A 27248-nucleotide genomic window follows, 5' to 3' on the forward strand; every position below is an offset into this window, starting at 1 on the left:
TGTTTGATCCTGTGTGCCAACATATAGGCTACCTCATAAGTCATAACATAATTTCGTCAATCACATCAATCTTCAAGTGCGTTGCAAATTCAGCAAATTCTTTTAAGTGTGTTGCTTTGAAACTTATGTAACATATGACTCCATAAGGAAACGCGATATACCAAAATTTCAAATTGGAATTTTTAGGGGTCCGCGACCGCTTCGAAGACACCAAAAGGGGTCCACCAAGACAATAAGGTTGAGAACCACTGCTCTATTGTGGACCGTGCAGCCATTTAGAAATGAAGAGTTCGGCTTGGACTACTTATTCAGTAAAGAAATAGGGGGTCTTATTGAATTACGACCAGATTTGGTGAGTTTAAAGCATTTCAAAACGGTAGGCACTTTAACATGCAGATATCCAATCCAACCACGAACCAATCAGATGCTGCGTTGTCAGTCCAATCGTGACCATTCCAGAATTCAGCCAGAGAATTGATTATTACTTTGAACTTGTTTGGTCATTACAGAAAAAAATAGTTATAGCCAGAGATGGGCGTGATCTTGATCTTCAAGATAACTTTTTTTTTGGTGATCTTGATCTAAGATCACTTTTTTTTGAGTGATCTTGAAGAACAATAAGATCAAGATCACTTTAAAATTGAAGTTTACTTACTAGATAGAGTCATTTTTTTAGAACTCGTACTGTACAAAGTAGTTAGTGGCAACTACTAACATTAAGTCACTGTTAATATGATATGTGTCCAACAAAAGACCATTTAAAGCAGTGGTTCCCAACCTTTTTTGGTGTCGGAGCCGAATTTGAAACTTCAGAGTACATATGGAGCCGCATGAAAACATTCAAGTAATTATAACGAAAATTTTAAAGCATGAAAGCTACCAACGAATAGCAACAATAACAAGAAAAATAACACAAATCAATTTAATGTCCAACTTGGGTTTGAGCCAAGTTTGTCAAAGCGAGGCGCAAATGCAGAGGATGCAGTAGCTGCTTAAGGTGGTCATCGGTCAACCGATTGCGATATTTATTTTTGATTCTGATCATTTTCCTGAAAAGTGCTTCACATACGTAAGTTGATGCAAATACAGAGGCGTTTTTCTGGGCATTGGTTTTCAAGTTGGGATACTTTCCCTCTGGAACTCGATCGACTCCAAAATTTAAGTAGGTCTTCACTTTGAAATAATTGTTTGAGCTCGATATCTGACTGCATGTCTAGCAACTCCAATTGAAAATTATCAGAAGCAGTGGCCACATTAACTGCAATAGGATTTGCAAACATGTTCACCATTGGCAAAAATAAATTCATTCCGTTAATGCGGCGGTTGAACTCATCAATCAAGTTACTGGTAAGTCTGCTGTAGCCTGTATGCTTCAAATGATCCATTGGTTCGATGGTCAGATAGCGTTGGGAAATGTGTTGTAACACCACCTGCAAGCTGCGTTTTCCTTCAGATTTATTACTAACCTTGAACATATTTGTTTGCTTATTCCGTGCCGACTTAAGAGATTCCAACTTTCTTTTCCTTGATTCTCCTTGGTATCAATCATATTTTGTAGAATGAGTTTTGTATTGCCTCTCAATGTTAAAAGATTTTACACTACTTATCACCACAGGACATAGAAGGCAATGCGCTTTGTTGTCTACCTCAATTTGAAAATATTTTTCTTCCCAAGCGCTTTGAAAGACCCGATTCTCCTGCTGAAGAGTACGTGCTTTTTTTTGAAGGCTGATCTGACATAATTTTTGGTTGAATATACTAAAACTTAAGCGAATTGCTGATTATCCTATCACAGTTTTATAGCGGCAATAACTTACTGCTTTTCTCAGTCTGTTTTAAAGGACCTACCAGAAATTTTACACGTTTTGAGGTGCGTTGAGCACCACACCATATCAACCTAATTATTTCACTTAATGGTTTATGATTCACAATAAGCCGACAATGGGCCATTCACAACAGTAGGCCTATAAAGTAGGCTACAAGGTGTAAGATGAAAAGTTCACTGACAGTGCAACCTCTACGACACCACGACAATGCAGTTTGTTAACAATTTTGACTTAGTAAATAATTTTGACAAATCAACAAGTAATCGCCCTAATTATTATAATTAGATTTTTTATATTTTTTGTGGGATTTTCAGGGATCAATGAGAGCCGCAAGAAGGCTAGCTTGGAGCCGCATGCGGCTCTAAGAGCCGCGGTTGGGAATCACTGATTTAAAGCCTCCATCTAATCTGGTCAGTGTTGCCATTTCAAAATTGAAAAAGTTTTCTGTGTTGGTCATAATAAAGAAGTCAACTTCCGTGTACTTTATGTTGACGTATAATAAAAAATGATTTAACTTTGTTCACAATTTCCATGTGTGAATTTTAAAGAAATGTTTTCTTTCTTTGACCCAATTTTAGATATTTCAAAAGTCTAGAATGGCGGTGTTAAAAAATCTGGACTCTAGCCGACTTTGGTCATGTAAAGTGGTTTATTGCAGCAAATCAACCAGACCAAGACTTGTTTACGGTCTGAGTATGGAGCGGTTTGTCTGACCGCAAACCTCTGAACTTTTTTGATAGCAGACAACAGTATCAAGGTTGCCAGATGGGTAAATGGTGCAATAAACATTGACATAATACAGTGAAAGTTATAACTACTTAGTAACACGAATAAAAACTCCCACATGAACCAAACTAAAATTTGGTAAAAAATGATGCAGTTCAAAGTTTATTTTTATTTATTTGTTATAAATAAAAAGTATAAAACTAATTGCAAATTTTGCGACTTTTTCAGAACTACTGTAATTAACCTCGGCCTTGGGTGTGACGTTGCGATTCTAGGCAAACTACGTCAACAATTGATAGGTCTAATAGCAACAGTCACTAACTTATTACAATTCTTAGGCCAGCGATCGAGTAGTTAAAAGTAAAAGTTAGCAATACCAACTATATACGTTTACCCAGGTTGCTTATAGTAATTATTTTTTGCAACATCATTGATCAAAAACTTCAATATTTTTCAAGTACACAAAAAGTGATCTTGAAAGTGATCTTGATCTTCAAGATCACGATCTTGATCTTCAAGATCACATAGTTTGGTGATCTTGATCTTCAAGATCACCTATTCTTGGTGATCTTGATCTTCAAGATCACCAATACTGGTGATCTTGCCCATCTCTGGTTATAGCATAAGTGGGAGTCAAACCCACGTCAATAAATGACTACCACCGCCCTAACCCTCTGCCCCAAGTCAACCGATGGCAAAGCGATGATTTAATTTAGCTAGAATTTGCGTTTTTCCTAAACGCAATCTTAATGACGTCATGAACAGCGTAGCTTCTGATTGGTTAATGGTTTATTAGAAATCTGCTTGTTAAAGTGTCTACCTTTCAAAACTATACTGAATTTTGAGTGTCTCTTTCCAACATTCCTGAATAGCCTACCGAAATTTCAGTCAAAAGCGATTTCCATCGTTATACGCATGCTCACGACATACCTTTGCAAGCACGGATTTTCTGCTCTTGTTGAAATTAAATCCAAAAAAACTCAATTGTGGATGCTGGTACGGTTATGAGAGGGGCACTCGAAACAAGACTACTACCTCGCTTTCCACAATTGGCTGACGAAATTCAACAGCAACGCTTGCATTACATGGCTGATGAAGCGTTGTGTTTGTATGTTTATATAAGTTTTGTGCATTGCAAGGACAGGCGTGTACAAGTTTTGCAGTAAACGTAAAAGTATGTACTATTCCAAAAATGGTTGACAAGCACTAAATTCTTAACTGTGGAGTGCTTTATTCATTCAAATGCACGTACAAAGTAGAAAAGAGACGATTTTAAAAAATGCAACAAATTGAATGATTTAACGTGGCAATTCAAAGCAGTGACAGAGCGGTGAACAAGAACATGGGACACTGGGACAGTGACCAGACAACGCGGTAACTAAACACAGAGACTTCAAACGACCTACTTTTTGTCTCCAGTATTCAACTGTTCACGAAATCAATATACGACCATTTCACCACATCAATGGCAGGGTAGAGGGTTGGATATCGAATCTCCGGCTGCGGCACCGTCTTTTTTATGTCATAGAAACCGTCTTAGTTCTTGCAGCTTAAATTTAGGGACGAGGAATGTCGCAATCCTTTCCTCGAGAGGAAATGCTAACTTAGCTATCAAGATTTTAAGTCTATCTGTTACTTCAACGTCGTGAGATGTTGGTTTGATGTAGGGGGTTGGTGTCCGGCACATGTTTTTCACCAGCAAATAATCGACATAATCGAAGTTTTCAACATCAACTGACGATAGCTTTTGCCAAATAATTTGATAAAGCTAATCTCAGATGCTCCATCTTCTTTTTATTGTTCTCCCTTTCCGCCTCTGTCAGGTCGACGAACGCCTGCAAAGAAGTAGATTGATAAATCGTCAAAGTCAAATCAGGAAATTTTTCACTTTTGATTGAGTCTAACCAAAAAGTGGAAAAAGGAAAACAAGACTGGAAGGTTTAAGTTACAAATTAAAACCCTTCTTGGTTTCCTTGTCTAGCTGCTGCACCTGCACGAAATCACATCATTACCAACAGTTCAAGAAGTGTTGCCTTGATTGCAAAAGCGCACAATTTACCGGAGTTGGGCTGACATGGAAATTGGAGTAACATCACAAAAGGTACAAGTAGCCTAAAATTATTGTCTACCTCTTTGTTTCTATAAAGAGCATTGAGGCGGTTGAGAAGACCACACGCTGCGTCAGCGTCATAATAGAGCTCGTCTTTCTCCAGGAGTGGGAGAGAATCCATTAGGAGGGACAACCAGAAACTGAAAAGAAAAAAGTAAAAGCATGAGGATGAAAATGTAAAATTGTTTAATTGCCGGGGAGCAATACTTGAATAAAAACGTTTAAATTGAGGGATCGGGCTTAATTTAAGCAGTTAAATGATTTAGAATCTAAAGAAGCAGAACAGGCCGGTTGAATACGCTGTAAGTGCGAGGAGAAATGTGTTACAATCAGCCAAACATGGCATAACGGCTTACTGTGAAGGGGCTTTCCCGTGTACGAGAAGGTTGAGCAGCAACGCAGCAGCCGATTTGAAATCTTCGTTTGCGTAGAGCTTGTGAAAGTCGCGATATTTAGCTGAAAAGTTAATGGTATTACATATAACCGACAACTCGAGGTGTTTGACAGACGACAACTCAATCAAGGGATGCCAAGCACCAGATTTAGTTGGATCAGCGTACAACAAAAATTCGAAAGCCAAACACAATGATAAAAAGTCAACACGAATGTTAACAAGCAACAATGCTTTCAATATGTTCTCAACAATGTCTCTAAACTGCTCATGCTTGAATTTTTCAAAAAGATTGTCAACTACTGCTTTTAATCCAACCTATCCTTCTGGCATGGGATTGGGAAGCTTAACGATTCTTTGAAGCCATCGTTAATCAAAAGGTGCTCGATTCATGGTCCAATAAAAAAAAAAAAAAGTTTGGCATCAGTTTTGCTAACAGTAAAGTTTTCTTTCAAATAAACAAACCCATTTCCATCTGAATCCATAGCTAAATTCAATAGCTAACCTCAATACAACTCGAAGGTAGGTATACTATTTCTGGTAGGCTAAATTGGACATGGATGCTTCCTCCCGATTCTAGGATTTTCGTTTGGTGGCCAAACGTTTACAGCATTGTAAGAAACACGCAGGTCTATCAAGTATCAACCAATAAGAACTTTTCCTTTCTAGATGGAAGAAGCCCAATAGCTATCTCAGAACCATGGTAGGAGATAAAGAGTTAAAAGGATGGATATTAAACTTTAGATTTCTTTCTGCTTAAAATTTTTATATTTTTGTCGTACAAAAGCCACTATATATTCCTATAGTAGTTTGCTCATACCATACCATTGACCGAGCAAAAAGCATTGCCTTTCTTTTACCGTCACGCCACAACAAAAGCTCTGTGTTACTACATCTACTGCAATATGCAAAGTGTGGCTTTTGTTTTGATAATCAACTTCATATCAACGTACTGCTTGCAGGCAAACTTGTCCCTGGTGGACAGCTTCACAGAATTAGAATGTAAAGTGAAGGTCTACTCTCTGTATATAAAGCAAAAATTTGGTTGGATGCTCAATCAACCTCGTCTGGAGCTACTTGGTCTGGTGCTCATACTTGTTGCAATAGCTCTTGCGAGCTATGCTTATAATAAACATACAGCAACTTAAAAGCTATCTTGTACAACTTAAGCTTCCAAAAACAATACTAATTTTACTTAGAAATGATTGTTAGTTTGTCCTGTAAAAAATTCTTGTAGACCAGTATTATCACATGTTTCTGTGCATGACTGTACGGAAAGCTCCATGATATGAAAACATGTATAATTGTACAGATGGCTCATAACGAAGCTGCTGAAACAAACAAAAAGCAGATCAAATTATAGCGACAGTGTTCATTGTAACTACAATTAATTAGTTTTACATCGACTACCCAAAAACGTCAGGCGTTCCGACACAAGCACCGAAGCACCAAGGTGGTCGACGACATCGATGTTGGGGAAGGAACCGGTCTTGGCGTAATCGTTCAACATCTTGTCAGCAATGTGGACAACAAACGAAGAATCCTGGAACAGCATGTTAACAACATAAGATTTGTGCGAACTTATTTGCAGGGCAAAGCTGGATACTCTTAAGGCATACCACAAGAGCTAACTAAAATACAGCTCATAAAGATAAGACGGGGAGGGGGAATAGGCAAAGAAGGTATGATTATAAATTGGAAACTGAAACATAACCTAATACAATATCAATATTGCTTATCAAATGTGATTGTAATAATAGGCTACCGTAAAGGTGACATGAACTTTGATTAGGTACTTTTTTTGCAAAGAATACAAAAAGCTTTCTTTGCCAAGAATTACATTATCCAGCTAGCAGAATTGGTCATTTTGCATTGATTTCACACTCGTTGAATCAATAAAAAAAGGATAAATATTGCTCGCTGTGTATTCCACGCAACACACGATCAATCCACGATTTCAAATAGCCTTAGCATTACTTACATTGGCTTTGATAGACCAAGACAATGCTGTTCCCAAGCGATTGTATTGCAAAGCCTTTCTTGCCATTTGTCGACAAATGCTCTGTGCTGCAAAAACATAATGCCTCAAACTTGCTTTGAAACAATCAAATTTAAACAACAAGTGTAGCAAAAGACACATCAACAATAATTCTTTGCATACGTAGATGAGTAGTAAGTGACACTTGTAGACTGTGTCGGCGAGAAATGCAGAAGTTCCAAGTGTTAGAGAATACCCACCTTCATCAGTCAACCCGTGTTTCCCGCATAGTTTCAACACTTTTGTTGCTTTTCTCTCTGACGACAGTGGAATGCGGCGAACGAACAAGGGAAGGTAGTGGCCTTGGAGGGGCCCGCAATGAGCCAGGTAGCCAGCCACCACAGACCAAAAGCAGTCTTCACTAGCTAGACTGTTGGCATACTCAACTATGAGATGTTGCCGCAAGTCACCCACACTCCTGAATGTGATGAAAACAAAAGTGGCTTACTAGCAGTGAGTTGACGGCTATGTTGAACACAGAGCAAAACTAGTTCTCATAACATTGATTCAACATCTATAGACGTTAGCTCAGTGTAAAAAAAGATCAATTTTCCAGTCAGAAATAAGTTACACGATGTGTTTTTATTATTTAATGGCATCACATCGCATTTTCAAATGATTTCCCTCAATAAAGCAGTTAGTTTAATAATGCAACTGTTGGAACAAGGTGAAAGAAAAAAGCAAACTATCCTGGTCAAAAAGTAACGCTTAGAAATATTAAGGTGGTTGTATGAATCATACTACTCACTCGGATGCAGAAGGGGTAAGCAGGCCGATGGAATGGAGGAGGTCAGCAAGGTGGGCAGGGAGCCACCAACTACTTAAATTGGAGCAGCATTCTCTGATCACCTGACAGATTAACAGTGAATTCAGTTCACATTCAAGTCAACGAAGACGAAATTATGGAAATAAAATAACGAAAATATTGAACATCCGACCAACCTGAGAGACGTCAAACTTAAACGCAGCAAGAAGAATATTATCCAAAGAACCAAGTTCAGTCATTCCACCAAAGATGTCGATACATGCCTGTGCGGAAATAGTAATGTCACGATGGTGGCAGAACGTAAAACTTACACTTAACTTCGCTTAACGAGCTGATGCAAATGAATCATGCGGAATTAGAAGATTCCGCTTGAACAAATGGATGCACATCGCACGTTGTGAACCATCTTCCACAACATTGACATCTGAGCTTGTATAACATTAGCTGCGTATTGGAAATTGAGCATCTCGATAAGACGATATTTTTTGTTTCCATGCATCGCTGTATCCTGTTCTATATGCGAATATTTTCTCAAGAGCTTTACAATACCCACATTTTCAGTGCATTTCTAAAAGCACAGCTCAGTTGGCTTCCCGAAATAAAGTCGTAGGTTTATCGAATCATCAAACATTTTCTTTTAATCTGCAAATGCGTCACCTTGGTGTGGTAGTGGAGATCAAAAACGCTGATAGCAGGGTTTTTGTAAAAAAGATAAGAAACCAGCATCTGATACCACGACCCGCACAAGTCCGCTAGCTCTTCTACAATCACTTCGTCGCCGCATAGAATCTAGAAAATGAAATTCGACATATAGCAGCATTCCTCATAATCAGAAATGGGCAAGATCACCAGTATTGGTGATCTTGAAGATCAAGATCACCAAGAATAGGTGATCTTGAAGATCAAGATCACCAAACTATGTGATCTTGAAGATCAAGATCGTGATCTTGAAGATCAAGATCACTTTTTGTGTACTTGAAAAAAAAATGAAGTTTTTGATCAATGATGTTGCAAAAAATAATTACTATAAGCAACCTGGGTAAAGGTATTTAGTGGCTATTGCTAACTTTTACTTTTAACTACTCGATCACTGGCCTAAGAATTGTAATAAGTTAGTGACTGTTGCTATTAGGCCTATCAATTGCTGACGTAGTTTGCGTAGAACCGCAACGTCACACCCAAGGCCGAGGTTAATTACAGTAGTACTGAAAAAGTTGCAAAATTTGCAATTAGTTTTAATAAACTTTGAACTGCATCATCTTTTACCAAATTTTTGTCTGGTTCATGTGGGAGTTTTTATTCGTGTTACTAAGTAATTTTAACTTTCACTGTATTATGTCAATGTTTATTGAACCATTTACCCATCTGGCAACCTTGATACTGTTGTCTGCTATCAAAAAAGTTCAGAGGTTTGCGGTCAGACATACGGTACCGCTCCATACTCAGGTCTCAGATACAAGTGTTGGTCTGGTTGATTTGCAGCAATAAACCACTGTACATGACCAAAGTCGGCTAGAGTCCAGATTTTTTAACACCGCCATTCTAAACTTTTGAAACATATAAAATTGAGTCAAAGAAAGCAAACATTTCTTTAAAATTCACACATGGAAATTGTGAACAAAGTTAACTCATTTTTTATTATACGTCAACATAAAGTACACGGAAGTTGACTTCTTTACTATGACCAACACAGGAAACTTTTTCAATTTTGAAATGGCAACACTGACCAGATTAGATGGAGACTTCAAATCGTCTTTTGTTGGACACATATCATATTAACAGTGGCTTAATGTTAACAGTACGAGTTCTAAAAAAATGCCTCTATCTAGTAAGTAAACTTCAATTTTAAAGTGATCTTGATCTTATTGTTCTTCAAGATCAAGATCACACAAAAAAAGTGATCTTAGATCAAGATCACCAAAAAAAAAAGTGATCTTCAAGATCAAGATCACGCCCATCTCTGCTCATGATATAACGACAAAGGCAGCTGCTTGGTTGAGCATATAGTACCGGTAGCCTACAAACGTTTGTTGATAGAAAAAGTCCGCTTTTTACAAAAACACCTTGTTTTGTCAGGTTTTTGCATAAACTTTTTTGGTAGATGAAGCATACCATCAAGTACAGTTTTTTCACCATAAAATATTTTTATCGAGATAAACTTTATCGTGTTTTAAACGTTTAGAGACAGTTGGGAGGTTCTGGGTCGTTCCACTCGCTGATGTTGAAAATCCAAATATCCAACGCAATATAATTTAAGTAGCATTATAAACAGGACCGTAGAGTCCGAAACAAAAACACTAAGCTACACATTTGCCCATAGACCGAGTCAATTGGAACAGCTGTTTACTGTTTGCATGGTCGAACAAGGGGTCGTGACATTGCACTGCCCGCTCAGCCAATTGAAACTGTGTTTTATCTCGTGGAAAACTTATGGTCAAGACATGTGAGTCATACGGTAATTTAAGGTTTGTTGCAATAAAAAGTGAACTCATGCATTATTACCGTTAACCATTGACTTGTCAAGTGAACATTCTTGTTTTTCCATCACAAGTATGTTTGAGGCAAATTACAGCAGCACAAGCAACTTCCGCAAAAGAGACAACACGTTTCAGGCAACAAGTCGGTTGGAGAGCATTGCTGGAATTGCATGCAATCCGATGACTTACCTTGCAAACAGTCTTTAATTCTGGTTTTGTGTCAAAGTCTCCATCATTGAGTCGTTTGACGCTCTCGTCATGCCAATGCCGCCACTTCATTTCAAATTCGTTCAATGATTGACCTTCCTGGTGCTACGAAAAGCATTGCATGGTAAAAGCTAACAAGTGCTAAAAATTCTTTATTTCGTAGAAACAGCATCTCGTAGTAATGTTACAGTTTGTTCTACCTATTTAACATGCTGTATATGCTGATTAATAAGATTAAAAATAACAGACGCATGATGAAACATTATTTGCTCATAATGATAAGATTTCGTCTCTTAATTATTCTTAACAACAGAATGTATATTTGAATTCGTTTCTAAAAAATGTTTATATAAAAAAAACATTGAAAAACTGGCGTGTACCGTGTACTGAGGTAACTGTCAGCTTAATGGTGTTGAATTTACGTCTTGCAACAGTTTACTATTAAAGTGATAATAATAAAAAATTGAAAATTTGTACCCAACAAAGTATACATTGCCACATTCAACCGATGTTGCCAGTGGAAGCTTTCCAATATAGCATTTCGCAAAACAAATGCAGGTCTGCATACCATGTGGTAACTTGTTATAACGCCTAGTATGTTATATCCAAGACTGACGAATGACAGCGTTAAATCGCAACAGAACAAAGGCCCTTTAAAGCGGGACAGTAAAGCATCCATAAATATCAAATTTCAAAGCCAACAAAAGATCTTATTGTTCAAATTGAAAACATTTGTGCTTGTTTTTGTACACGCAGGGAATCTGGTGGCGTATAAGCTCGCCTGTGCTTTGAAGGTTGGTGCCGTGATTTGTATGTGAAAGCAGTGACAAACTGTATTTAAGTAATAAAGTATCCTGTACAAGTCGAGAGGTACCAGCTACAGCATGAAACGGCTGCGGTTCTTAGCATCCAATGACGAAAAGGTCTAAAAAAGCTAATAATGCACAATACCGTTGGACAATAAGAAGTTTGCAAAAGTTGTTGAGAATACGAAAGTGAAGTTCAAAGCAGATAGTTAGATTAAAACGAAATTGCAAGAATTGCTGAGAATGAGTTAATACACGACACGCCCAGAAGCATAGTTTGCACTGTGGGTGTGGCATCACATAAATGGTATTACTGTTATACAGTAAAACAGCTCAAGTCAATAGTGTATAAAAAGTGTGGTGTTTTACAGAGACGGAATAATGTGCCTAGTCATCAATGGACAGAGCAAAAGCTTGTGATCTAATTTGGATAAAAAAAAAGAAATGTCCATTTTCACTCTATTTTTTCACAGATTCTTTTGTAAATCCTAACCTGGTATTAACTTGCTACCAGATTTCACGTCATGTTGGGGCATGGCCATTGGCCATCTTATAAGACAGTCATGGCTGAGATTAGCTCTGGATGGCATTGATTTCATAAATTTCTGCATTGACCAGTTTGTGCTTTTTTCCAATTTGATTCATTTAAAAAGTTTTATTTACAAGCTTTTTTTGATTTCAAATATATTTTCGAGATTGGTTTTAAACAAACAACAAGGTCCCATTTAAAGCTCTGCTTCTACCCAGTAAACGCCTAAAAGGAAAAACTACATCTCTTTGCAGCTTGGCTAGTTTAATTGTTGACTGCAGGTTTTCGAAAGCATTCTGTAAAAGTTTGCAATTCACAAAATGAAGCGACGAGAAAATGAAGGAAAACGTGCACCCTCGCTGCTGGACTCCTTGTACTACCAAAATGCTCTTAAGTTCAACGCCTTGGAAGCTCACAAATTGGACAAAGCAACACGCACAATAAAAGAAACAAAACACACGTTAGTCTGTTTTAAAACAAATGTGCCATAAACCTTGACAATAGGACAGTTACCGAGACATGATTCACTCTATGACACAAATAAAAGCATATGCGCAATCTTCAAAAAGCAACTCTGTGGTAAAATCAATCGTTTTTGTAGTAAATTGATTCATCTTGTGTATGTGGAAGTGTAAGTACTAACTAACAACACAATGGAATGTTCAATTTTGCATCGTCATAGTTTGTGCTTTCATGGGGATGGAATAATTCTCCGGCAAAAAGACTTCAACCATCGAAAACTCCACTCTGTCAATCTCGGTGACCGGGCCTGCGTCAGTGATTCAAAGCCTCTACAAATATGCTAAACTGCCAGGATTAAGCTCTGCAAGAAGCTTTCCCAGTCCAAGGATAAAGATTCAATCAATCAATCATGTCAATTGTCAAAGTATAAAAAAAAATTAAAAATGCTTAAGAAAAAATAATTCTTAACAAGGCTCATGCTTCAACTGATATAATGAACGACCTTGTTGTGTCTCTTTGCGAGCAACAAAAAAACATGACAATTAGACGTTTTTCATTTTTAGCTGCTCACACAACGTTCATTCAGATGCCTAACCTAAGACCAACATATTCAGTTGAAACTCTTGCCGTGTACACCGTACGCACGATTACAATAATTGAGAAATTTAGCCATTATTTGTCCTATATCCGGTACCGCAATAAGAAAATATCCGCCAATAGATCTAGCATAAATTGTCGTTTTTTTCCAGGGTTTCCAATCAGCAAAGCCGCGAATGGGAAAACATGCAGCAATGGCTTCTAGATCTTCACAAAACAAGCGGAAACGCTGACTTGGAAAAATACAACAAACTTATTGAAGCACAAAGTGATGAAGAGGTAACTACGATTGTCAAATTTGACTTGGGTGGTACAGCAGTTTTACCGCCGGAACTATTTCACGTGATTGTGTTTCACAGCCAGACAGTTTGACGCTGGTACGTTTTCAATCCACTTTATCATACAAGCAGAGTCCACGACGTTCAAGCACGACCACTTAGTGCAAGTCCACTCAGGTGGCGGTTCACAGTGATTGGGGTTTGTATTGGATTCCATCTACCAGCTCACTCATGTCGTGCCTCGCAAGTTTATTAGTTTACAAACTTCGCTACTTTGGAGGAAGCTTGCTATTCAAATTCAGAGTTTTGCTAAAACAGATGATTTTAATTTCTTTATTCTTCCATTCCCCCTGTTTTGCGAAAATCTAAGGTAGCTACTATTACAAATTTGCCCCACGAGATGCTGTGAAGAGTCAGAGGCATCTCAGACTTCTCGGTGTTTTCTCACAACCAGATTAATTAACCTGGTTTAAATCGAGTTCATTTTAGAGCCAACCAACTAATAGGCCTTTAAATGTTATAAATTCAAATATTCTAGGATAAAACTAATCTGTGTTAAGTTAATGCAATAAATCACAAAGTGTTGACAGATGTAACAAAAAATATTTCTGTTTGACCAGGAAGAAACAACACCTTCATATTACTTTATGTACGGAATGCGTATCGGAGAGCGACCAAAACTTTTAAAGAACTTTCTGGGAGGGACAACACGGAGAAAAAGCAACAAAAATTCAAAAAAGGGTAAAAAACATTACTAGATCAAAACATGGTATACGGCAGGCTATTAAAAATATATACACAGTTTCGTATCAGTGTGTTTGTAAATGTAAGGCTAACGCAGTTCTATGAAATAACAGCTTCAAAGAAAGAAATTAAATTGCGAGTGAGCGAAGACATGAAATCCGTCACATCTGACGAGACCTTCTCATCTACAAAGCTTCAAGGTATCGTCCGTCCGTACAAGTTCGTTATCATTCAACGTCTTGGGGTTGCTTTAGTTGAAGGCTGCCAAATGCTAAACAATTCTATTACTAAACGATCCTATAAATGCCATAATACTGTAGTCAAACAAGTGAAACAATTTGAAAGTATGGTTTTGCTTTATTGTTATAACTGTTTTCTAAATTCTATATCTAGACGGAAAAGTGCAACTTAAAATGTTTTTATCAGACATCCATATCATTGAGTTGTGCGACGTGCGTACTGTGTAAGAGGGAATTTTGCAATCATTCCTCTAAGAACCTTTGATACGACAAAATACGATATTAAGATTAAGCTAACAAAAACAAACGACAAACTATCCATTCTGTGAGGCACAATCCCGCTCTTCTCAAATCAAACAGGGAAAAATGCACGTGCGGCAGCGCAAATTCATCTACCACATATAGTTGTTGGTATTCTTAGACTTTCTCTTTAATAAGATCACACCTTTCACATATTTTTTTAGACGAAAAGCCGAACCAAATAATGATTGGTGACCAAATAGTCACTCAAGTTCCGATTGGCTACAGCAGCAGCTGTGTCAGGCAAAATAGCTACTTCTCAAGCTGCACAAGCGAAGGAATGAAAAGAGAACGTCACAGAAAACCAACTTACTACAAACGGAAACACAAATATATTCTTCCTCCTGTAGATATGTTCAGATGACGAGCGTAAATGAAGAGGAGGTTGCAATCAAATGCAACAATTAAGATGGCTTTTAGTTTTTTACCTCGTTATCCAACAAACAATGAAGCTATGCATATTGCATAGTGTACAATGTAATGGTATTACCAGTATCTCTCTCTCTGTAGGTATCATGGCTGATACAGCTCTCGATGTACAATGATGTTCCAGTTTGCTCGATCTCGTGCGTCTTGCCAAATTTTAGTAGGGTTTTTGATTTGTGGTTGAAAATTGTGCAAAAATGTGAATCTTTGAGCTCCTCTTGATCGTTTTTCTATTATTTTTCCACTTAAAGATAAATCTTCAAGTTCGCCTTTCCTTATGCTGTGACCCAAGAACTTCAGTTGCCGCATTTCTATAGATCTCATTATCTGCTGCTCCTGGCCCATCTGTTGGAGAACTGCTCTGTTGGTTCGAAAAGCTGTCCATGGAATTTTAAGAATTCTTCGGTAAAACCACATTTCTGCAGCTTCAAGCTTTTTTTGGGTTTTTGTTGTTAGCGTATTACCAGTATAGGCTAGCCGTATATCACAATTTTTTTCGTCGTATCCAGGGTACGCCGGTGGTGGAAAATTTGGTGGCCGGTCGATTGGTCGAAAGACATTTGGTCGACAGTCATTTGGTTGACAGACATTTGGTTGTCAGGACGTTTGGTCGACAGACAATTGGTCGACAGACATTTGGTCGACAGGACATTTGGTCGACAAGTCATTTGGTCGACAAGACATTTGGTTGACAAGACGTTTGGTCGACAAGACATTTGGTCGACAGGACATTTGGGTTAGAGTTAGGGTTACGGTAAGTTAACCCTAACCCTAAAATGAATCGTTCTGTCGACCAAATGTCCTGTTGACGAAATATCTTGTCAACCAAATGTCTGTCGACCAAACGTCCTGTCGACCAAATGTTTTGTCGACCAAATGTCTGTCGACCAAATGTCTGTCGACCAAACGTCCTGTCGACCAAATGTCTGTCGACCAAATGACTGTCGACCAATTGTCTTTCGACCAATTGACCGGGTACCGAAAATTTAGACTAAGCGGACGGGTGAGTAATAAAGCGAATCTTTTGGTCCACTTTCAGATGTGTCATTAAATATCTTGCCAAAGACACAGTCACATGCTCCTGAACATAGTCGAACTAGTATTCTTCCGGGCGTGGTACGAGGGCTATCACCACTAGGCTATGTATGTAGTATGTATTGTAGGTAAAAGGTCGGAAATAAACGTGACTCCCAACCGGTTTAATACTTTAACGTTGTAGGCACCTTAGGATGAGTCCATTCAGTGCCATATAATCTAACCATCGAGTCAAGACAACAATGTCTAATATTATTCCATTTCCATTTACCAAAAATAGTAATAACAACTTACTTGAAACAAAGGCATTTTTCGGAGCAACTCATCAATGCTTGAAAAAGCCTGAAATAAACTTTAAGGTTATATACATAGTACAAGTCCATGGTTAATCAGATCAATAAAAGCCAAAACACCTGCTGATTTTAAACGAGAGTGTTTTTTAGATCGAACTTCATTAGGACAATTATTTTCTTGCTGAAAGTAGTAGTAGTAGTAGTGTAGTAGTAGTCCACTTTTAATCCGGTGAATGAGAAAGTAAAAACAACGACAACAAATAAATGAAGTGAAGAAAGTTACCTACGTCGTAAGTTTGAGTTTGATAAGAAGGATGGAGCTTAAGCATATTGCGCGCATCGGAAACCCGGCCCTGGATGAAATGACAAATGAATCAGTTGATTACAGCATCGCCAAGGCAGCATAATCCCATGTAAATTGCGAGTTAAGGAAGCACACTCAAATGAGTTAGAAACGAGGCTCATTTTAAAGATAAAGTCATAAATGAATTACGGTAATATAATGACTAATGAGGCATTAGACTTAGAGGATATTTTCATCATCGACCCCGCTATTGAACTCGATGTAATCGATAGTTACTTTTAAAAAAATGTAAAATGGTCCAAGTCTAACCACAAATGTAACGTTGGATTTATCAAGTTGTGCAATTATATTGGTGTTTTATATTTTTTTCGTCTGCATTTACGAAATGCAGAAAATCATAATTTCAAAAAGTTTTGCGCTTTCACAAGAAGAAACATGCGCTGAAATATGCGCGCAACGAACGAAACCCAACCTGCAGGACGAGTGCATAGATCGCGGTCCAGTACTTAGGGTGCTGGCAGGGAGACATCTCTGTAGCCTCGTCCATACATTCGGTGATTAACTCGTCAGCAACGGGGAAGTGCCATTTGCACCATTCAACCAACTGCAGGAGAACGACACCGTCTGTAATCACATTTCATATTTTAACACATAATTGTGAAAATGAAATCGAAAGTGAAAAAGTTGCTATTTCTTCTTAACGCACAAGATTAAAGGTACTACACAGACCAAGACACGCCATTAAATACTTGTCAGTAAAATGAAGTCATCCCTCCTGAGTGTCAAAACAAGGTTTTCAGAATAAAAAAATATTATGTTATTTCAAGTCCTGTATAGCACACACGAGGTTATGCTTATAAACATGTGCAATTGTGGGATGCGCATCGTCCTCATGACGTAGAGGTAGTAATATCCTCACATGCCCTGAACAAAGCGGAATTAATTTTGCGAAACGTTTCAATTACACATTACGAACATAACAACATCTACATATTCACATTGTGAATTTAGCATTCGATTTTGCGGCAACTTATTTTTCACGGTTATCTGTTTAAAATATTAACGACACACAGTCTTGCCAACACAAAACTTCAAATAGACGGCACATGGCGATCTCAGTGGTAAAGATACATAATCGTCTAACTCTAACATTTGCATGGTTGTTGTCGAGGAGCAGAATGAAGTGTTTTATACTTTAGTTAGCAGGCCTCGAAATTCGTTTTTGTTGACGGCGGACAAACGTGTCCGGTCTGAGCAGCTATCTCGGCGGACAAATTAAGTCTCACGGCGGACACACGAGTTTTAGCGTCGATCGTCATGCTTAATCACTTTATCTTGATAATTCTTCGCCATTTGAGAAGACCAACGACGTGCGCTTGAAGAGTCAAAGCGCCATGTAGCTGCTTAATATGCCGCATATCTGAATAACTTCCACCGAACGAGGTCGTGTAGCTTCTTGCGTCACAATGCTCTGGGCACGAGTCGGAAAACTTCTACATTAACGGCAACGCTACTATTTTCTGCTGTGCAAAGTTTCACTAGGATTATTTCTTTAGGTTTATATTTGCGTGTCATGTGAGCGAAAGTGAATTTTCCCTGGACCTTTTCTTTCTTACTGCAATACCAAAACTTAACAAATTTTGCTACATCTTACTGAAATCAAATTTTGTAACCAACCTTGCCTTATCAATATTACTCGGAGATCAAGGCCAGACATTGTGACGTAAGACTTGAACTTAGTTGCGCGTGATTGCTGTAGAAAAACCGTACTCCCATCGATTCTTAGCGAAGAATTCACCTTTGTTACCCTGATTCGATGTCATCAATCGTTGAAGCAACGTAAAAATCGAAAGTTTTCCTGCTTGAATGGAAGCTAAGGATATCATACACTACATTATTTTCATTTTTTAGATGCGCGCTAGAATGCGCGGGAAATTATATTCTCGCAACAATTGTTCGTGCTATGCAATGACGATTTGTATTGCTAGTTCCTGTATTGTAGTATTTCTCGGCGGACAAATATGACCGATCTAGATGGTACTTTCCGCGGACATCACATGCTGTGACGGCGGACATGACCGCCTGTCCGCCGTGAATTTCGAGGTCTGGTTAGTTTAGCAGACAAAGTAACAACTTGCCAAGATATCATGAATAAATATACCTGGAAGGTTCTCTATGAAAAGAATTTCACACAAACTCCAAATCAACTCCATCATGCTATAAAGTCGCATCTGTAACATCAAACAAGACATTGTTTAGTTCAGCTACGTCCAACCCAAACGTATCTTTGGACCAAAATTTCTGTAGGAAGGTTATTTTAGAAAGGACCGTACCGAACGCACGTTCAGCAAACGAATCAGTTGCAGATTAATTCTTCAATGCACAATGCGATGTTTCATGATGTGATTCTTATGTTGTAGAATACTAAACGGGTTGGTTGCATAGTAGTAAAACTAGATGTAGCTACCCTAACCTGGCTTTTCACCACCTATTCAAAACTTTAAAAAAGTTGACTCATACGAAAGAAGAATCGAAATGACACTTGCTTTTTAATTTGAATGTACCAATTTTTGGTGACGTCATCAGGGCGGTTTGGCGCTGCGTAACCCAACAATTTACTACAACTACTTTGTAGTAAAAAGCCGCTCCCTTACTTGGTTGAAAAGCACTAAGACCAAACCATATTTTCGACTCAAAAGTCTATTTTCCTTTGATTGTCAAGCTTCTCATTCGTGCAAGCCACTCACCTTATTCTCTGTGAAGTTTATAAAGAAAACATTCGTGCGTTTGATTGGGTGAAACATCAATAGACATCAAAATAGAGACAAACTACCGACTCCGCTTGGCGTCCTCAACATCGACCACAATTACTTGTGCCTATCCAGACAGATTTGCTGCGATATCTACTGTTTTACGTTTATTACCCAATTAAATAAATTAATACTAAACAACATACTTGGTCCTCTAGTTCTTCTTCGTCGCTTTCTAAAAATAACAACAACAAAAATAATAAAATATTTTACCAGCAGGAAATTGAAGATAATAAAGCAGTCGAAATTACTCGTTGAAGACATAAAATCTCGACGTCCGATATTTATGTGTTTGAATGCAATGAATATAAATCGCAGTATATCGTGATCCACAGGAGAACAATACATGGCACCGAGCAAGACTGATGCACAATATTCAGTCAAACATTTGATCGCCAACTTTACTTCAATAGCCAAGGTGATGTTGCGTTGTGTGCAATAATTTAAACCACTATGTTCTTTATCGTTCTTGCACACCATGCACGGCCTTGAGTTTCGTGTTTTGACTAAGAAATCGATGCAATGTGATATATTTTTAATTGGTATACGACGTGTGACTGTGGTTGTCAGATGAACGTGATAACTCATGGGATGAAGCTGAAGGAAGCCCATTACCGGTACTTACAATATTGTTTTCCCACAATTTGAGTGAAAATTGCGAGTAGAAAGCTGCACATAGCACGAAGATGTGGGTTTTCATCTGACTCTCTGCTGGAGCTAAAGTCAGAATAAAATATATTATTCTGACGTTCTATCCTAAAGAGAGAAGACGAAAACCGACAGCTTCGTGCTATGTGTAACTTTTTACTTGCAATTTTCAAGTTTTGTACAACCACCAATCAACTCGTCAATTCGAGTGAAATACATGCAATTGATACACTTTGTTACACATATTCAATTCAATCAATGTGTTGTTTGGAGAACTTTTTAACATAAATAGAGCTATATAATGTAGCAGACAGCTAGTCACCTACCTCCAAACATGTGACGAAGCTCAAGAAAACAAGACCGTAGTATCGACCGATAATTTCGGCTCAATTTTAACAATCTGCAAGTTAGAAAGGATTCAGATAAATACATTTAAAATTTCTTAGTTGTTTGCTTTTCACACTAAACACACCGGAAAGTGTGTTTACCGCTTAGACCAGGGGTGCTCAAAGTGCGGCCCGCAAGAATAATATCTGCGGCCCCCCTCTGGGATCATATTCTACTTAGGTTATAGCATATGATAAAGAAAACTTAGCATTGTGGACAGATTTGCCGGACTTTTTTGTAGTTGAAGCAGCATATATTTCAAAACTGGTAGCCCAATATAGAATAAAGGTATTTTTTAGCCTGTGCAAAACAAAAAAGTCAAAGTAACGCACACAAGTATACTTTTAGTTTGTAATCATTCTGTTGGGCAAAATCATATCATTTGTAAGGCGGTTGGAATTGCTGCACATACAGTCCAGTCAACCTCGCTTAATCGCACCACATGGGGACAAAGCTAAACTAGTTTGATTATGCGGGGAGAACAAATTTCACTATTTTTACGTGTTATAACGCCTTCATTTTGCTATCATTCCTCCGTACAGTACAGGTTAAACTTCGGTTCCGTGTTGCTCCGTGGTGAGTAATCCGCACAAGATAAAGTAAAATACACAAAGCAAAAATTTTTAAAAATGTTGCCAGTCGAAAAATTTTAGCAGTTGCAGGTTGTGTGGTGGTTGATTTTGTTTATTCTCTTCAAACTAAGTTTTACAAAATAAATACCGTTTCTGGCTAAAAATATCTTTTTAGACTTGGAAAAATTTGTACAGGAAAATCAATTTACATTTAAGCCGATTTTCAAAGACAAGAGTGAGTGAAAAATTTAAAGCAGCCTGCCAAGATTTGCAAATAGAGAAATGCGGCCTAAAAAACTTTGGGCACCTCTGGCTTAGACGGAGCCAACTGGAAAATTATCAGCATAAAATTTGCATACCAGGGTTGGGCCTTCTACCCACCTGGCTTCCTCGATCTATCTGCCTAGATTGAGGAGGTAGCAATCACTTGGGTCCCAAAGATCATGGGGGTCCTGATGACTCAGATCTCACTCAGTGCATTTTTTGTCTCCGAGGGGTGGTATCTCTAATAACCAACAATTGACACCTACCTATGAAATCAACTAGAGCAGGGGTCACCAACCTTTTTTGCATGCGGGCCACTTTGGCACTTAGGAAAGCTGTGGCGGGCCGCAGTAATAAAATTTTAGGTAGGTTGACTCTTATGCTAGAAAAGAACGCATTTTGTACCCAGTGTCCAGCGTTATAATACATATTGTTAATATTTATCTTAGAATACCGCAGCAACAAAATTAGTCGAACAATGCTACTGTCAGGCCAAGCTCCTTTAACAACACTTTTGACTTCTTTAACATTGCCTAATAAACGAGGCCACTTGTTTTGCGCACTAATAGCCAGGCGAGCGGTTTCATCAGAATATTCATCGCCAAGCAAGAGTGGTGTTGTCACTTCGCTTCACAAAAGATATCTTGCCATTGACAGTTTCAGTAAACATAGAAATGTTTGACACATGGCAATACAGGCAACAATAGTGACCTGCTGCAAACATATCAGCGAAAAATAGGCTCCAATAACAGGGAGAAAGAAATCAGGCACCATAAAACAAACGCTTGTGGAAATCACCAAAAAACGTTTCTATCGTAACTCATGAGCAGTGTTCCCTCTAAAAAAGCAATGAGTTGGTTTTTCATCCTTTTTGTGAGAGTCTATAAAACCGTCTTTCCTTGATTATTAGACAAATGTCACTTGCGGTGCTTATAAGCATGGCAAGAATTGTTGATTAACAACATTTTGCAGTTCTAAGCTAAATATTTTCATAATACCAGAAAAAGTCTTTAAATTTATATATAATATTATTCCAATTTATTATAAATTAAGTTGGCACACCGACCTATTTTGCCAACAAAAACTTGCATAAAGGAGCACTGCTCGTGAAACCCAATAACGGTGAAACGCACACTAGTGTTTACAGGACGTTTACAAACTTAAAATAAGCAACCCTTTGCTCACAGACATTTTCGAAATTCGTAAACAGACGTTTAAAGCAACCACTGGAATAGTGTGACTGGACAATGGACATCGTATTGGAATAACTTTAAACGACCCCTACCTAGAACTACAATTTGATTGGTCGGTTGGTGGAATCGTATGCAAAGCGAAAATATGCTTCCCAGAAAGTATTTTTTGCCTTCCTGCTGTTTAACTCTTCAAGAAAAGTATTTTTGGTTATACTTGTGCGCTGATACCTTCCGCGGGCCGCACATAATCAGCATGCGGCCCGCCAGTTGGTGACCCCTGAACTATAGCAATAATTTAAGAAACAATCAACTCACTGTGTTCGGTTGTCTTTACTGACATCTGATTCTTCATTGAGATCTTGGGCAGCCATGAAAACCACTGAAAAATTGTCAAGAACATAAAGTCATGCAGTATTAGAAACACGATTGATTTGTAACACTTTATACTTAAAGTACCTCATACTTGGCAACACATAGCATGCAATTTCTTATTTGTGATTTAAAGAACTTTTCCTTTTTCAACTTATGATTCTAACAGTATTAATTCAAGTGACACAAAATACATTTGACTGCTGAATAAATGCTCTTCTAAAGTTATACATGTAAAACATATGATTTTTAAACAATTTAAGTACATACCGTATAACACAAATTGGGTACTACCACACTGAGTAATTACGAACTGACACAGAAGCATAATGAGGCGGTCATAGATACAGGTCCAACGAGAAACTCTCAACAAGCATACAAGTTTAAGCCACACAAAAAATGTCAGATTTTTTTAATATATATATATATTATATATACTGTAATTGTATTTTTAGCAGTTGCTATAGTTACCATGAAAGGTCATCTGTTTTCAGAACAATTGCAAATGTTCAAACCTAGTTATCAATATCATGCTCTCGTGTGGGAATTTTGTGGTAACAATAGCCACTTCTTTTTTTGTAATTACAATCACCACACTCAACATAAGTTTATTGAACTCACAATGTGATTCATTAATTAACTTTCGACCGATGCGTCCATGCATATCAATGTTCCATTTAACTTCATGCAGTAGTTTTGGATTATCATTTAGAGATGGGTCTATGAGACTTCTTCCTGTACAAAAATGAGCTGTCTCTAAAACCTTAGAGCAATGACAAACCAATAACTCTAAAAGATGCAAAGCAAGTTTTACAACAAAAGATTAAATTTGTATTGTAAGCGACCTAAAACGTTCGTCATCACACTATATTTAACATCATATACTACAACTTGATTTTGTTTTAAAATGCAACAAATCTGACTGTGATTTAACAAAAATGTAACAAACCACTTTGCTTGGATCACATTTTGCAATTGGGGAAGGGGCATTTAGAATACCAATCCAAATCCGAAACTGTTTGAATCCATGTAACCAAACAGAAGGATTCGGTTTATATCTTCAATTCTTGACTTCACATTTGCGTTATTCATAACTGATAGCCTGCCCACAAGCAGCACAACAAATATATATATCATGAAAATCTAGTTGCAAGAATATGCAGCCCTGAAGTGCGAGTACTTGACAGGTTTATTTCATGAAATTTTGAAATGAAATCCTCAGTTACTCAAAAGTGCCCATACCTAATTGGAATGTTACAAACATTTCACTTTCTAAAAAATTTAAACCAGGTAATTGTAGTCAAAAGAAATAAGTTTCAACAAACATCTCTTTGCACTTACCTGACGTGTTAGGGTGACCAGCAGAAGCAAAAACCATCAAAGCATTCCCAGATTTCCATATTGCATTTAGTCCATTTACCTCCATTAATGGATCATTAATGACCTAAAAATGTTTTTCACTTTAACTGACCACAACTGTCAGCTATAATTGAACAGAAAGATACAGATATCATTGGAGTAGGTCTACTGCCAGATGGGATCTGTACATGCGTAACACCTCAAATACAGTATATGGAGGTAAAGACAATATATATTGTCACTTAAAACAATGTTTCATGTTTCTTTTTGGTGTTTTTTTATTTTCAAATAGACATTAGAGTTAGACACTTGGACAGCCATTTTTAATAAGCTAACTTTCTTTGGTTCAAAGAAAATGAAGGGGTGTACCAGCAAACATCTATAGGATTGGCCCATGATACTAGAGAAGGATCCACAGAGGATACAAACTGATATGAATGAATCAACAAGTGAATAAAAAAATAACAGTTAACCTCTCAAGTACATGTAGCTCCACACAAAGTGAAATTTCCATGCCTTTTAACTCTTTTTTATTTCTTTAAAAGTAATGTCTAAAAAGACATTATTGATCCAAAAAGAATGTCTAAAAAGACATTATGAAAAGTAACTACGGACAAAGGCCAGTGTTTCGATCTTCCGATCTCTTTAGCGTAGTAAAGTGAACGTGGAAAGTTGTCTTGAAGGTGTTGGTTGAGATGATGATTTGAAACTTGAGTGATTGTTGTGAGACAATGAGACTGGATTTAATTTTTAATTTCGGACTTCAGCGAAACATAATTTTACCGCCATTTGAAAGGTGTGATTTTTTTGAAAGAATTTGTGCTAAGAAATGACAGGAATTTGTTAAAAATAAAAACTAGAAAAAAAGACAAGAATTTGCAACTTAGCTAGGACATAACAATCATCTGAGATGGATCTAAAATGCAAGAAATTAGATACTAGCGGCACATATAAGTATTAAAAATTCAAAGAAAATGAAGGGGTGTACCAGCAAACATCTATAGGATTGGCCCATGATACTAGAGAAGGATCCACAGAGGATACAAACTGATATGAATGAATCAACAAGTGAATAAAAAAATAACAGTTAACCTCTCAAGTACATGTAGCTCCACACAAAGTGAAATTTCCATGCCTTTTAACTCTTTTTTATTTCTTTAAAAGTATATAATGTCTAAAAAGACATTATTGATCCAAAAAGAATGTCTAAAAAGACATTATGAAAAGTAACTACGGACAAGTAACTATGAAAAGTAACTACTTTCTTTGGTTCCTTGGTCTATTGTACATAGGCCTAGTTTGTCAAACATATATGATACAGTTAACTCAAAGCAGAACTTTACTAACACTTATTTGTTAAACACACCTAACACAAATTTTAGTATTTTGATTTGATTATGTTCGAAATAACCTACTAATTAGGACCCGTGGTGTAGTAACAAGCATTAATTTGGAGCTGAAGACTTTAAAACATTGTTTAAAACATAATCGTGTATACTGTATATACTGAATGTATATACCAGTTTTTTTAGGCAAAATGTATTATATATATATATATAGCCTAATTTAATGTTAAGAAATTAATATGTAAACTATATAGCCTACACAAGAATTCAGATTATTTACAAGCTGAAATTAGGAAAACAGGGGTGTTAAAATCAAATTAAGAAAAAAAAACCTTCTTGAAAGAAAAACATGAATATGCTGCAGTGCAAACATACGGTATTGCCTAAAAAATAGATGATGAAGATAACAATCTTTTTCTTCTGCCTTTAAGATAATAATAATATTACTTTGATAGAAGTGATTCAATCTACTTAATAATAATCATGTTTTATTTTGCACCCAATGTCATAACATACAGTACACTACAATCACAGATGCGATACAACAGAAAACAGGAAGCACAAAAGTGACATACTAGTCTTCAAGTCAAGCTAGTCTTACTAGTCTTCAAGTCAAGCTAGACATACTAGTCTTCAAGTCAAGCTCCCCTTATTTTAACATGCCATTAAGCGTCTTTGCCGAGAGGCGAGACACAGCCGCAAAGACACAAATATTAAACTGATATGTATTAGCATACACAAAAGTGAAAATCCAACTGTGTTGAACCTAAACATTTTACAAGTTAACTGGGTGATAGTCTACCAATAATAAGCTTCAGAGCAAATACACTAAACTGTGACAGCTTACCATATCATTGCTTGGATTTAATGTTGACTGGTCATTGCTTGAACTCATGTTTGCAGTTTTCAAGTGCAGAACACACAACAAATTTATGCCAGAATTAAGCTTATCAACTCAGATGATTAACTACAGAAACTGTGCACTAAACATTTAATAAATAAGTGCATCAGATGTACAGCATGCGTTGTTTTTCTGGATTTAAATTAAAAACAATTTTTTCACATATTGCTGAAAGCCTGACATAATCTAAAATACAATTCTCTGCTGTGATTAAACCTCCAATTCTGCATAAAAATTCACACCATTAAAATAAATGCAGCCTATGATGATGACTGTCAGAGGCAAGGAGTTGGCAACCTGCGATTCTATACAGTACCGTACGTCTTTCAGGTTTGACAAAACATGAATTCTAAACTTTCATTTGATTATCATTATAATTAGGCTAACAATAATTAGGCATATGAGCTGTGATTATGCACCAACAATGAAACGGTATCAAAGTTCTACAATGCGCGATACTGTCTCTGAGTCTGACAAAAACAAAACAGTGGATCTGTATTCTGTAGTAGATCACCCTTTACAAATTATGTTAGGTTAGCTTGCTTGTAGGAAATGTTGCCAGATGGTGTTCTGCGACACCAATTTTGGAAAAATGATGTAATTTGAAACGGCTTGGTGTAGAAAAAAGTTTTCTTCTACACCATTACAGATTTGGTGTAATATGGAAAATATTTGCTACTTTGTTGTAATGAAGTATATTTATTGTTGTGTTGCAATAAAACTGTTTGTCCGTAATCCTTGCTGACCTATTCTCCACCTAATTTTCATGCTGTATTGGTGTGTTGTACATGTAACTGTGATTTTTGTTCTTTGCTATGTAAATTTTTGTTATTCCTATTACTTTT

At 37.2% G+C, this 27248-nt stretch overlaps 2 protein-coding genes across 2 annotated transcripts; one reads left to right on the forward strand and one right to left on the reverse strand.

The window, feature by feature from the left end:
• Positions 1-3772: 3772 nt before the first annotated feature.
• On the reverse strand, positions 3773-26485 carry LOC145770046 (nuclear pore complex protein Nup85-like). The gene is made up of 20 exons (XM_082581633.1): positions 26350-26485; positions 24139-24241; positions 23419-23532; positions 22744-22807; positions 20339-20412; positions 19511-19539; positions 18716-18785; positions 17027-17178; positions 16538-16603; positions 16252-16299; positions 10524-10646; positions 8515-8646; positions 8034-8120; positions 7840-7940; positions 7292-7509; positions 7035-7120; positions 6464-6596; positions 5019-5118; positions 4682-4802; positions 3773-4387 (listed from the first exon to the last, which is right to left on the reverse strand). The coding sequence occupies exons 1-20, from the start codon at positions 26395-26397 to the stop codon at positions 4283-4285; spliced, it is 1974 nt and encodes a 657-aa protein (XP_082437759.1). The 5' UTR covers positions 26398-26485; the 3' UTR covers positions 3773-4282.
• LOC145770047 (uncharacterized) lies at positions 12145-15653 on the forward strand. Its single transcript, XM_082581634.1, has 5 exons — positions 12145-12336; positions 13088-13214; positions 13834-13954; positions 14071-14157; positions 14661-15653. Exons 1-5 carry the CDS (start codon positions 12197-12199, stop codon positions 14858-14860), a joined length of 675 nt encoding a protein of 224 aa, XP_082437760.1. The 5' UTR covers positions 12145-12196; the 3' UTR covers positions 14861-15653.
• Positions 26486-27248: the final 763 nt, after the last annotated feature.

The sequence above is a fragment of the Aplidium turbinatum genome, chromosome 5 (genome assembly GCF_918807975.1).
Source record: "Aplidium turbinatum chromosome 5, kaAplTurb1.1, whole genome shotgun sequence".
In the NCBI taxonomy this organism is placed as follows: Eukaryota; Metazoa; Chordata; class Ascidiacea; order Aplousobranchia; family Polyclinidae; genus Aplidium; species Aplidium turbinatum.